The sequence below is a fragment of the Miscanthus floridulus genome, chromosome 19, assembly GCF_019320115.1.
Source record: "Miscanthus floridulus cultivar M001 chromosome 19, ASM1932011v1, whole genome shotgun sequence".
NCBI lineage: Eukaryota > Viridiplantae > Streptophyta > Magnoliopsida > Poales > Poaceae > Miscanthus > Miscanthus floridulus.
The window spans coordinates 19,436,623-19,450,207 of NC_089598.1; the positions used below are offsets into that span (position 1 = coordinate 19,436,623).

Genomic DNA, 13,585 nt, shown 5'->3' on the forward strand with positions numbered 1-13,585 from the left:
TCTAGATGCAATCACTCAAGTAATGCACTTGGATTCTCTATCAATCTCACAAAGATGATGAATCAACGATGAAGATGAGTGAGAGGGCTTTGGCTAAGCTCACAAGGTTGCTATGTCAATGTAAATGGTCAAGAGAGTGAGCTTGAGCCGGCCATGTGGCTTAAATAGAAGCCCCCCACAAAATAGAGCTGTTGTACCCCTTCACTGGGCACAACTCGGGGTGACCGGACGCTCCGGTCAATAGATTTGTGCCACGTCATCCCTCTCTTCAAATACTGAGCGTTCAATCCCAACGGTCAAGTGATGACCAGACGCGCTGCTTGAAAGTGACCGGACGTAGGACCTCAGCGTCCGATCGTTTCCAGTAAGCTTCCATTCGCGAAAAATCAAGAGCCGGACTCACTCAGCGTCTGGTCATGCCCGACCGGACTCACTCAGCGTCCGGTCACTCTGCGTCTCCTCTGTGCACTGCCACGTCAGCAGGACCGGACGCACCCCGTCAGCGTCCGGTCACAAAGTGACCCAGCGTCCGATCGAAGATCGACGCTAGCGTCTTCACTCTTCCATTGACCAGACGCGCCGATCCTACCGAGACCAGCGTCCAGTCACTTACAGTGACCTCTGTCCTTTTTGTATAGAGCGTCGGTGGCACCGTCGGACTGTCCGCACTCTACGGACGAACACTCCGCTGGTGAAGTTCCTAACCCTTGGTCAAATGTGCCAACCACCAAGTGTATCACCTTGTGCACATGTGTTAGCATATTTTCACAAATGTTTTCAAGGGTGTTAGCACTCCACTAGATCCTAAATGCATATGTAATGAGTTAGAGCATCTAGTGGCACTTTGATAATCACATTTCAATACGAGTTTCACCACATGGGCTGCGCCCCCAGAGACGGCCCAGCCCATAAGACGAAGCCTTGCGAGGCACGACGCTGCTCGGCGCGTTCCTCGAGACACCGGAAAGATATCTTGAAGATACTACGAGATCTGTTAGGATACGTATGATCTCATGATTCCTGTAATCTGTTATTACTTTCTGGTTATCTCCTAGATCTAACCGACTTGTAACCCTACCTCCGGACTATATAAGGCGAGCAAAGACCCCCTCCAAACACACGCAATATCATACGATAGTCAATCAATCCAACAAACCACAGGAGTAGGGTATTACGTCGTGCAGACGGCCTGAACCTGTCTAACTCGTGTGTCTCTATTGCCTTCTTATTCTTGATTACACGCATCTCTGCCGATCAATCTACCTTCGTGAGATACCCCTCGGAGGACTGCCGATAATATTCTATCGACAGGCTCCTTCTGGTTACTCGGAGAACTCAAAATGGAAGTGAATCAAACAACACACATCAGAGAATAATCAGGATGGATATTGTGCTGCAGATGAACACCATTTTGCATTAAAAAGATCTTAGGTTTTACTAACAGCAAAAGGCAAAACTTCATCCGCAAAATAAATAATTAAACTCCAGATACTTACCAAAATGTCTCCATTCCAATCGAAATGATTTTAGGCGGGATCATCAATACATTTCGATATGCACTTTTTATCTCAGTTCGCATCGTTGATCATTTAGTTACCTTGTCACAACTCACAAAAATAAACACTCTAGAGTTAGATACACTTAAGCCTAAACAAACTACGATGACATACGCCTATTCGTTTGGGTTTGTTTGACTGATAAGTCATGACTGAAAGTATTGTTGGCTGGTTTGGTGTGAGAAAAATACTATTCGTTGGCTGATAAGCCAAATACGACCAAACGAACAGGTTGATAGGCTTCGATGTAAGTTTCACGAATCTACAATCATGGATCATGTAACTCCTAAAAAAAATATGGGTCGAGCCAACCCGACTAATTCATTGGATGGGCTCAGACCATTATTTTTTACCTGCAACAACCGCTAGGCTAGACAAACGTCCTGTTCGGCTGGCTGAAAAAACGGCTTATGCTGATGCTGATGTTGATTTGTTGTGGAAAAAAAAACACTATTATTTCGCTGAAACGGTACGACTGATAAGTTCAAGCGAACAGGGCTAAAGACAAGGGTCCAAAGTTTTGATACAAAACTTGAAAAACTCTGACCTAACATGGTCGATGCGGGCAATAAAAATAACTCGAGAAACTTCAGCCCAACATGGTAGGCACGGGCAAAAAAAAAAACTTAATATCACGTTCCGATCGAATTTCTGAGTGTATATAAATATCGAGTTTTTTTTTTTGTTCACGGATACTTGTGTATCAAACACAAGTTTAAATCCCGTTAAAATGCAGGAAATTCTAATGTTTTGTACTATACGTTTTTCTAGTCAAAATAAAATCATTGATACGAAATTAATGAGCGGTCCGTTAACTCCAGTTCCGGGCCCGGGCACACACTTTGCCGGTCTGCCTCGGTTCTCTCCGTTCGGCCGCTCCCCTCGCGTAGTAGCGTGCGCTCTGTCTGGTGTCGCCGACTGGGCCGCCGCCGCCGCCCTACGCCAGGTGCCCTAGATCTCACCTTCGCCGGCGACGAGCACCCACTAGGTACGGTCACCCCTTTTCCGTTCCTACTGTGCAAAACGGAGCTCCCAAACCCAAGCTATCTGCATTCGGATCTGATTTGATCCAATTACAAGTGCAGTATACGTATCATGCTTACAAACTTCTTTTTCGTTTTGTTTTGCAAAAGATATTGGGTGTTCATGTATACTCGCATGTCCTCTACTGGGTCCGCCCCTCGTGATTAGTCTTAGCCGAAGAAATTTGAAATGTTTTTTATGAACTGGCTTGTTAAATCTTATGAGTCAAAAAAAAACTGTAAAAGTCTCGATAACAGTTGTGTGTCTTTAGATATGCATATCGTTTGTCCCTGGATTTTTCATTATGTGATGTTCATGGTACATTTTCTAACTTGTACCAAAATTTATTTGCAGCTTGAAGGGGTTGGCAAGATGATCGGCGTAGGGAAGGCGAAACAGTACGCCAACGTCCTTGACAAGCCCCTAAGCCGTGGCAGGCAGGAGGTATGTGCTGTCTCCACCTTGAATTACCAATGGATCTGTGCACACACTGTCTCTCTAGTTCAGTCCTTGAGATGTCGATCTTTTTTTGCATGCATCTCATTGCGCTGGGATGGCGATCCCTTCTAGTTCCTTGCTCCCACATAGGCTCCTATAATAGGAAGGCACTAGGGGTGTAGCCTGTAATCTGTAGGCAAGCCTTGCAGCCTGTGGGAGATGTGGCATGAGATGTAGTTGCCCTTTCACGGGACGTGTTTGATAGAACACTGTTGATCAGTTTTGTTCAAGCAGTGGCAAGGTTACTGATCCGCAAAGCCTGACTTATATGTGAGAGATGCAAGAGATCTGTTAATTCTTCTGTGAATAGCATTGATTGTTGGGCCAGTCATAAATTTGTCACCTGAGAGATCTAGGTTATAAATGGATCTGTATATTCCTCCTGTCATCCCAGCTCTTGAGTTTTTGACAATTGTCCCAGACAGTTCTTTCTTGGCAAAAGTTTGAAGCATTTGGTAGTTACAGTAAAGAAGGGCCATGGAGCAGTTCTCTCATCTCATTCTAGGCACATAAACCATGTTAAGGCGTGACCTGTCAGGTGGAAGAATGCTAGCAACATCTCTCTCTTTTTTCATTTTTCTGAGATATATATAAAAGAAGTTTTTGCATCTATTTAGCCAGGGTAAGGGGTCGTCATTACCATAGTACTCTGGAAACAATAATTTATAGGAGTTTTGATTGCCATGTTGCATTTACACCGTGGCTCCTGATCCCTGGTGTCACATTATTATTCTTTCCCATGCATCTGAGGTTGTTTCACTTTCCACCAGAAGCTGATCTATCTGAATTGGCTCCTTTGGTGCTGTTACTCCCCTTTTTGGCTGTGGAACATAGATTGGAGGAGTCACGGTTGGTTCCTGTTTCATCTACTGCTCAAGTTTCAGGCATATGCCAGTAGAGGCTGCATCTCTGTTTTGATCTTCTTCCTCCAGTTTGTCATTCGTTGTATACATCAGAATTGGGTCCCATTGCAGTGGAAATAGAGCAGGTTCTGCATACCAAATGGTCACGTGCTTATGTGGTTAGGGCTGAGCCGTAACCACGTGGGTGAGATACGTGAGAGGAGGGTGCAGCTGCTAGGTGCGGCCACTGGGAAAAGGGGGTGTGGTGACACAAGAAGGCAGAGGGGAATTACCCAAACTCAGCTTAACATTTCATTCATTATCTCTACATTTATAAGGGCAACAAAATTGACTCCTAAGACTCCTATTAGATTGATTCTTTATAGATAGAATCCATTCTAATTACAATTCAATCTGTCAAGCCTAAACTTTATGACACTGGGCCTGAGTGGTCTCACCCTTTTATTTCAACCAGCAACCTTAGATTTTCTTTCTTTTTTTGCTGGAATATGTTTTGCTGAGTTTGAAGGGCGGGCCTGGTGCAAGCGGTAGAGTCTTACCGCCTGTGACCGGAAGGTCCCGGGTTCGAGTCGCGGTCTCCTCGCATTGCACAGGCGAGGGTAAGGCTTGCCACTGACACCCTTCCCCAGAGCGGGAGCTCTCTGCACTGGGTACGCCCTTTATGTTTTGCTGAGTTTGGTGATGGTCTTATTAACGGCCAGACATTAAATGCTTATTTCTTTATGGTGATGTTAAATTAGTTCCTGACAAATTTTTCAAATGAGAGGTCAAAGACCATGATAAGCTTTCCTGATATGCTTGGTGATCTCTAAATTTTCTAGGAAGTTTGATTTTTCTCATGGTCTTTTTCTTACCATACAGGCTTATTGTGTATTTTGCCTTTTGTAGGTCAGTTTGAGTGCATTTGCATTCTTGTTCTCTGAATTGGTTCAGTACAATCAGACTCAAGTTGACAACATTACTGAGCTGGAACGGAGGTAACTCTTTTGTGCACATACTTGTCTGATCTTGTTTGATGAATATGTGTTGAAGTTGGTTGGTTATTTTCTACCATGTGCCTTCATTTCTCTTGCCTTGATTGATATGGGGACATGGGGTATAGCTCTTAGTGGTCACCGCATGCTACTAACTTATACCCAGATCAGATAAACTCTTTCAGTAAATTGATTTATAAATTCCTCTAGGCTACACCTTTTTGTTTTGTTTCATGCACAGGCTGGAGGATGCTGGTTATGCTGTTGGTGCAAGGGTGCTTGAACTACTCTGTCACAGGGAGAAGGTTTGATACCAGTTTGTTTGCTTGGTTATATAATGAGCTTTGTAAAATACTGGAACAATTTTGATGCTCCATTTTTGCAATATTATATGTTGTAGTCATATTTTCTTTTAAAAAAATAGTTTTGCTTGGATAATTCTTTCTAGCTCAAAATCTGATATATATCATATATGAGTATCCAAGTACTGTACATTTAGCATAAAACATAGTTATGGATTTTCTTAGACTAATCGAATAATAACAACTGTAGAGTCACTGCATCAGCTGTTTTCATTGAATTCTATAGGATAAAAGTTTCATCTGGTATAATATGTGCAATGATTTCAAGTACTCTCCATTTTTTTTAAAAACATGATCTCCATGTTGTAAAAAAAGGGCAGACCCAGTGCCGGAGGCTCCCACATGAGTGGGGTCTGGGGAAGGGATAAACCGAGACAAGCCTTTCCCTCGCAAAATCTGCGGAGAGGCTGCTTCGAACCCACGACCTGGTGACTCAGTGAGACAGGTCTCACCACTGCACCAGGCCTGCCCTTCTATCTCCATGTTGTAATATATATTTATTTGCTTTCTTGTCCTAGACCTTTTGTTTTGAGGCAGTCATGTCTGGAAGATAATTAGATTGTTACTTCAGGGAAATAGACGAGAGACACGACTTCTGGGTATTTTATCATTCATCCACAGTACTGTTTGGAAAGTGTTGTTTGGAAAGGTATTATGTTCTGCCTGTGACTGTCTTTCTGATTCCTATTCATTCTCACAATTGGGTGATTACAATTTGTATTCATAAAGCTTTACTATCAGTGACTCCTAGATTGTAAACTATCAGTGACTCCTAGATTGTAAAATAACCAATGTCATGGACTAGATGACTGATGTAATGCCATGACAGCGGCTACACCACATCAAGAAGTCTATTGACTAAGTCTCTTTTTTAGTTTGTGCTTCTTTGTGATGGCAATATTGATCTTACATAGAGGCAGTAAGCCTAAAAACTGGAACTATTCAAGAGCATACCTAAAATGTAGCAAGTACCCAAAAAGGAACAGGAAACATTGAAACCAATAATACTATTCCCTGATTTGTTGTAAGCTGTCACATGGGCAACACTATAGCAAACTGCCTGTGTATTGTTCATACTACAAAACATGTGAAAATCTCCTTGTATGATTGTAGATGACAACTTATCCCTCCCTTGCTTTATAGCTTCTCATGAGCTGTAGTGATGGCAATGTCTGTAGCCAATTGTAGCCTCTGTTGAGGAGCTTGGTGCTTATACCACTTTGTGCATGACTAGCACAACCACTCACTATGCCTCACACCCCTTTTAAATATTCCCAATATCTGGTGCCCTTTCCAAATACCATGGTTTCAAAAGCTTTGGTAGTACTCCCTCCGTCCCAAAATAAGTGCACTTCTACCATTTGAAATTTGTCCCAAAATAAGTGCACTTATAGGTATGATCCACCTAATTGTAGTAGTTTTTTTTTATTTCTCTATTTCGAAAGTGCAACTGTTAAATGCTGAAATAGCTTTTGATAGGGGTAAATATGTAATTTTCAAGTAACATTGATCTTCTCCAAGAATCCTAGAAGTGCACTTATTTTGGAACGGAAGGAGTATTCATTTGGTTACCCGCCTGATGGTGGTTATATGGCTTAACCGGACTGATGCTGCCGTTTAACCAGTGACCATACATTAACACTTAAATATTTATTAGGGCTGCCATTTTGGAAAACTGCCAGGCATGCTCATTAGTAGAGGCATCTCTACGATAAGACTGAATCATTAAGTTTCATAGAATATCTTGAACAATGCTTACAGTGCTGTAGCATGCAAAGAGTACTCTTGGACTCATCTTAGAAATTAATATGGGTGGTTGCATGTTTCTAAACAGCTGCAGGATAATAGTTGTAATATATATATTATATATGTATTATTACAGGGTTGATATTTCTCTCAAGTCAGTTTGCTTAGGTTTGGTCTCCACATTTAAATCAACTGCCTATGGCTCTGTGTTACATAAGAATTTTATACATCTCTTAATATGGTTGACAGTAGATGCTAACCTGTGATATTCTTCTCATCACTGGACTTTGTTTACACAATTATTTTTTTGATTCTGATAGTTCTTTATTATGAACCAGGTAGCTGACTCACTTGAGAAGGGAACAGAACATGAGGATGAATACATGATCAGTGAAAAGGAGCTTCTTGTTAACCGGTTTGTGAACTTTTGTGTGCTTCATAATGCACTTCTTTCTCTACAAGTCTAAAATGTGATATTCTTTCTGTTTGGACAGTTTCATTTCTGTGCCAAAAGACATGGGAACATTCAACTGCGGAGCTTTTGTTGCGGGAATTGTAAAGGTAGAAATTCCAGTACTAGTGACTGCTGACTTTATCATTTTGTTGGAGCAATATATCAACATTACTTTCTAACTTTTTGTAGGGTGTATTAGATAATGCTGGCTTTCCTGCCGTAGTTACTGCACATTTCGTGCCAATTGAAGGCCAGCAAAGGCCAAGGACGACAATCCTGATAAAGTTTGCTGCAGAGGTAGAAGATTTATGTTCTTTTACAGCCTGGCTTAGAAAAATGAATAGAAAAATATAGTATTGCAAATTTAGGAATTTAAATTATCTCTGTTGTTCTTATTGATGACAACAATTATACAAAAAATACCATGCATTATCATGAACTACGATGTTAGTCAACCACTTGTCATGTCACTAACTTGAATTCAGGCCACAATCTAGTATAGTATAGTTAACAAAAAAAAATACATAGAAATTTTTCATCCAATTAGACAATTTAGAAGTCTAACATAATTTTCTTTCTGTCAGGCATGTAGGCTGCGATATTAAACTTTGACTTAGTTAAGTCAAAATTATCATCTGTCTACAATAAGCTAATTTGTGTTACCTCCCTTGCTAAAGACATTTGATTTGAACAGTAAATATTAAAGAAGCATTCCATGCATATTTATTTGTCAATGGTCCCAAATCACATGCATTTTGTAATTGCATCTGTTTGTTTGACTATACTATTGAATAAGCTAATTTAAATGTATTCTTTTCAGGTTTTACACAGAGAATCAAGACTGGGCTGAGTTTTATGTATGTACACAAAACCTTTGACTAGCCTATTTGTAAGGTGAATCGTTACCGGATAGTTTGGTGATTTCTTGTATTTGATTTATGTAAAAGCAGTGTGGCTGAGAATAGAAGTGATGTAGGTGAGATTACATGAGCTTCATCAGTCTTGTTGGAATTCGACCAAAACTGCTGTATTGATACTTTTCCTTACATTCACCTTGTATTAAAGGAATCGTTTATCTCTGAGTTATATTTTTTCATCTTTTGTAGCCTTGTAGTTTTTTGTTTTCTTTTTAATTTTTTGATGAAGTTGTTACATTGTTACGACTTGTACGGTTTTGCCCTGCCTTTTTGACTGCCGAACCTTGCTTACATGTCATTTAGTTGCAATGCACCAAAAGAATGTGGAGGTAATGGTATACGGGTGGATCGAACTTTACTTCTTCCCCCGTCTTATTAAATTCTTGAAAGAACCATCCTGTTTCAAATAATTTATTTCTCTTTCCATCCTAAATCAGTATTAATATGTATATATCTCCAAATAAGTACATACTAGGAGAATATCTTTTTGTGAGTATTACAATTCGCGCTGATTTTGACAATTTCACCGATCAAACAAAACGACGTCTGTACCGTTCAATCAAACTTGAGGTCAAACAATCATCGAGTGGTGTTCGGATATTAATAAAAAATAAATTATAGATTCCGTCAGTAATCCACGAGATTAATTTATTAAGCCTAATTAATTCATTATTAGCGATGTGTTACTGTAGCATCACGATGTCAAATCATGGGCTAATTAGATTTAAAAGATTCGTCTCGTAAATTATTCATAAACTACGTGATTAACTATTTTTTAGTCTATATTTAATATTTCATGCACGTGTCAAACATTCGATATGATAAAAAATAAACTTTAGAGAGAAATTAAACAAGCCTAAGTTTATACTGCGCAGAGGCCCAATACCGATTTCCACCTTCGGCTATTCCAGTTCTGCAGAGTACAGTACTACTGTATGCAACTACGTTACAATTTTTATACTGACTAAAATAAAATATTCCATTCGATCAAAAAATCAGAAGGGATGCACGAAATTGGGCAGAAACAGAAAAGAGAGCCCAAAACAAGTCAGGACTAGCCCAAGGTGGAAGGGCAGGAGCAAAAAGAGCAGTTTCGCTGAAATAGATCGAGAGTTGATCTGCCAGATCCAGAATTCAGTATGCTTCTGCAGAAAACTGAAGTCAAACTACCGATTTCGCATATTGTAGCAATAAGTCGAGAAAAGCTCACAAGCACGCACAATTACGAGAGAGAAACGCAGCACGAAGAATAGGCACATAAGATAGGCGGTTTCCATTGATTACAACAAGAGGTTGACAGGGTTTGACAGACATTGCAGAATGCAGATTGCTACACCATTCTTTCCACAACACCACAAACTACAGGCTACAGAGTAGCGACTGCGGCACCACCTATCGGCCGGCCGCCTAGGCGCGCTCGCCACGGATGCGGCGGGCGAGCTGGATGTCCTTGGGCATGATGGTGACGCGCTTGGCGTGGATGGCGCAGAGGTTGGTGTCCTCGAACAGACCCACGAGGTAGGCCTCCGCGGCCTCCTGCAGCGCGGCGACCGCCGAGGACTGGAACCTGAGGTCCGTCTTGAAGTCCTGCGCGATCTCGCGGACCAGGCGCTGGAACGGGAGCTTGCGGATGAGCAGCTCCGTGCTCTTCTGGTACTTGCGGATCTCGCGCAGCGCGACGGTGCCCGGGCGGAAGCGGTGCGGCTTCTTCACGCCGCCGGTAGCCGGGGCCGACTTCCGCGCCGCCTTCGTCGCCAGCTGCTTCCTCGGCGCCTTGCCGCCGGTGGACTTACGCGCCGTCTGCTTCGTGCGGGCCATCGCGGGGGACCGGGGAGAAGGGGTTTGCTCGGGTGTTTGAAATGGAGAGGGGGCTCTAGATTTGCTGTGGGGGATTGGAGCGAGACGAGGTGGTATAAATAGGAGCCTGGCGGAATTTGGCGCTCGGAGCGCGGAAAATTTTGGGCCGAGTGGGGAATGAGGTGGGACGGGCGCCGTCGGATCGCGTGGGAATGGAGGGCTCCGATTGATTTGGCAGGCCTCACGCGGATCGCGATCCGTGGGTGGTGAATGGTAGCGAATGGCAGACCACCATCTGGTAGCTCCGCATCGGACTGGTTTTGCTTTTTTTTTCAAAAACCGGACTGGTTTTGCTGGTTGTTCACGGCTGCATGCGGCCGCACAGCTGGAACCTTCAGTACACGTGCCTACAGTACGCCCAACCAGGCTACCACTGGGCATAAAATGGAATCACAAATTCACAGAAATTTCATGACACTCCAGCTTCATTTCCGTTTGGCTAAGGCCCGTTTAGATGCGAAAATTTTTGGCTTTTAGCTACTGTAGCACTTTCGTTTGTATTTGGCAAAAAAATGTTTAATTATGGACTATTTAGGTTTAAAAGATTCGTCTCGCTGATTACGGGTAAACTATGCAATTAGTTATTCTTTTTACCTACATTTAATGCTCCATGCATATGCCGTAAGATTTGATGTGACGGAGAATCTTGAAAAATTTTAGATTTTGGATGGGATCTAGATAGGGCCTAAACTCCTTTGAGTCAGTTTATGGTTTGTTTCGGCTCCTGGTTCATTTTGATAGGATCGAGCACTCATGTGAGGTCTTGTTTAGTTTCACCTTAAATTTTTAAAAAGTATTATAGTATTTGTCACATCGAATATTTGCGGTCTGTGCATGGAACATTAAATATAGATGGAAAAAAAATTAATTGCACAGTTTGGTGAAAAATTGCGAGACGAACGTTTTAAATCTAATTAGTCCATGATTGAACACTAATTACCAAATAAAAACGAAAATGCTACAATAGCCCCAAATTCCAACTTCCTACAACTAACCAAGGCCTCAACAGTGCTATTACAGCACGACGTGCAGATGGAGCTAGATCCACAGGAGGTCCCGTCAAAGACGCTTTTATTATACTTACTGCTCCATTTCAGACTGAGTTCTTCTGACTTTCTTAGATGTATAGTTTTTATTATACATCCAGATAAAATATATATCTAGATGAATATAAAAAATTATGTATCTAAAAATGTCATAATGACTTATAATAATTTAGAACGAAATGAGTTCTTAGGGCGTGATTGGTTGCTTTGATGAAGGGGAGCCGGGATGGAGAGCCGGTCCAGGATGGTGAGATGCATGCTCAAACTGTGCACTCGGTCGTGTTTTATTGTCTTTGTTGTTGGTCCAGTATGATATGCCATCTTGTTTAGTTGCATGCATGGATGTGAGTTTTAAGTATATGACATATGGGTCATGGGCCATGCGTCGCACCACACCATCCCGGCTCGCATGGGAAGCCTGATTTCTACGTACACTACGAGCCTGCACCAGGGATCTCAAATGCACGGTCTGGTGCATCGATTTCGTTCGGCACAGGGAACCAAACACAGAGATAGTGCATGACATGGTGCTAGATGACGCTTTGGACGGCTCCATCAAAGCTACCAATCACGCCCTTAATGGCGGAGCTCGGTAATAGAAGTAAGAGTGGTCATTCTTTATAATTAAGTATTAATCGTTTTAAACAGTAAAACTTACCGTTTAGCAAGTGAAAATTGTATTTGACATAGCCGTGGCCCAGCTCCACCCCTAGAGTATTACAACTTATTAGTAATTTTAGTTTGGTCGGGGCAAACCCTTTACGTATTCGGAAAAAAAATATACATAGAATAGTACTTTTACTTATAGATTTGAAGGATGGAGTTTGTTACGAAAACAAAAAGGTAGGGAATATTGCTGGAAATTGGTACTCCTTGCTTGTCCACACGTTAATAAGAGCAACCAAAGTAAAGTCCATGGGTAAAGTGCGGCGTTCACGTTCAGACCTTTCCGCGTGCATCTATTTTTTTCAGATATTATTAAAAAAATATCCAGCTCACATAACTTTGCCAACCAAATAGGTACGACCTTACAGTATTTGATCCACTCCCTCTATAAGGCCATGTTTAGTTTCAAAAAAAAAAATTTAAAAATACTAGCCATCATATCGAATCTTGCGATCCGTGCATGGAGCATTAAATGCAGACGAAAAAAACTAATTGCACAGTTTGGTTGGAAATCGTGAGACGAATGTTTTGAGCCTAATTAGTCCATGATTGAACACTAATTGCCAAATAAAAACGAAAGTGCTACAGTAGCCAAATTCTAAAATTTCGTAACTAAAGGAGGCCTAAAAAAATGTTAGTCTCAGTCAAATGATTTAAATAGTTTCCGGACATAAAAAAAGGCTGGCAGGAAAGGGAAAAAACGCTGAACCAGAAAAAAAAAAACTGCTAGAAAAACAAAACAGGTTTTGCCATGAATTTTCTCTCACGGACTTTTGGAAACTCTCAAGGGTTAGTTAGCCACTCTTTGAGCATAGAGACACGTGTAAGACAATGACTTTAAATCCCCTTTAGGGCCTGTTTGAAACGCAGGAATAAAAAACACGGGAATAGTAAAAAGCACAGGAATAGGATGAGTGTGTAACAGTAAAACAGAGAAAAATAAAAACACGGGAAATAATTAGAAGGGGTGTTTGGAACGCAGGAATCCATAACACAGAAAAAACGCAGGAAGTAACATTATTTTTTTTTGTTTCTCTTCCTGCGTTTCTCTTGTTGTGCGAGTGTCAACTATTCCCTTAGGTTGGATTGGATTCTTTTTTCCTGTGTTTTGCCACTGAGACCAATCCTTTCCTCTGGAACGTGGAAGTTGCTTTCCTCCATTCCAAACGCTACATGACATCAGCAAAATAGAGGAAGGGGATTCCTTTGAAATTCCTATAAAGATCCTCCATTCCAAACAGGCCCTTATAGTGCAACATTTTCCTATACTTAAATGCGAAAGGTAACAAATTTAAATCCTCAGTGATGTGTCCCAAGCTCCATATGTTCACTCTAGGTTCATTCTTGGTTACTGTGTCCTAAATTTATTCTAGGTTCATTCCTGGTTAATGTGTCCCAAGCTCCATATGCCGCAATTCTAGGTTCATTCTTTGTTAATGTGTGAAAAGTTTGACCAAATATGTATGTAAAAATATTAATGTTTATGACACTAATTAATTAAGTATAGTATGAAAATATATCTCATAAAAATCTAATGATACTTATGTGACTAGCTTGTTCGGCTGTACTACTTTCAGCTTCTTTTAGCTTGTTTTAGCTTGTTTCAGCTTATTCTCTCTCACA

At 41.3% G+C, this 13,585-nt stretch overlaps 2 protein-coding genes across 2 annotated transcripts; one reads left to right on the plus strand and one right to left on the minus strand.

Annotated features, from left to right (window-relative positions):
- The first annotated feature begins 2,385 nt into the window (after positions 1-2,385).
- Positions 2,386-8,601, plus strand: LOC136528478 (uncharacterized). The gene is made up of 9 exons (XM_066521444.1): positions 2,386-2,544; positions 2,934-3,023; positions 4,829-4,917; positions 5,156-5,219; positions 5,848-5,925; positions 7,361-7,437; positions 7,517-7,583; positions 7,666-7,773; positions 8,297-8,601. The coding sequence occupies exons 2-9, from the start codon at positions 2,952-2,954 to the stop codon at positions 8,324-8,326; spliced, it is 585 nt and encodes a 194-aa protein (XP_066377541.1). The 5' UTR covers positions 2,386-2,544; positions 2,934-2,951; the 3' UTR covers positions 8,327-8,601.
- A 1,044-nt stretch (positions 8,602-9,645) lies between these two features.
- Positions 9,646-10,296, minus strand: LOC136528480 (histone H3.2). Its single transcript, XM_066521445.1, has one exon. It carries the CDS (start codon positions 10,209-10,211, stop codon positions 9,801-9,803), a length of 411 nt encoding a protein of 136 aa, XP_066377542.1. The 5' UTR covers positions 10,212-10,296; the 3' UTR covers positions 9,646-9,800.
- Between the last annotated feature and the right edge of the window lie 3,289 nt (positions 10,297-13,585).

Coding starts and splice junctions, on each gene's coding strand:
- LOC136528480 (XM_066521445.1), bottom strand. CDS start 10,211: ATGGCCCGCACGAAGCAGACGGCGCGTAAGTCCACCGGCGGCAAGGCG.
- LOC136528478 (XM_066521444.1), top strand. CDS start 2,952: ATGATCGGCGTAGGGAAGGCGAAACAGTACGCCAACGTCCTTGACAAG. Junction 3,024..4,828: donor TAAGCCGTGGCAGGCAGGAG/GTATGTGCTGTC, acceptor TGCCTTTTGTAG/GTCAGTTTGAGTGCATTTGC. Junction 7,774..8,296: donor TGATAAAGTTTGCTGCAGAG/GTAGAAGATTTA, acceptor TATTCTTTTCAG/GTTTTACACAGAGAATCAAG.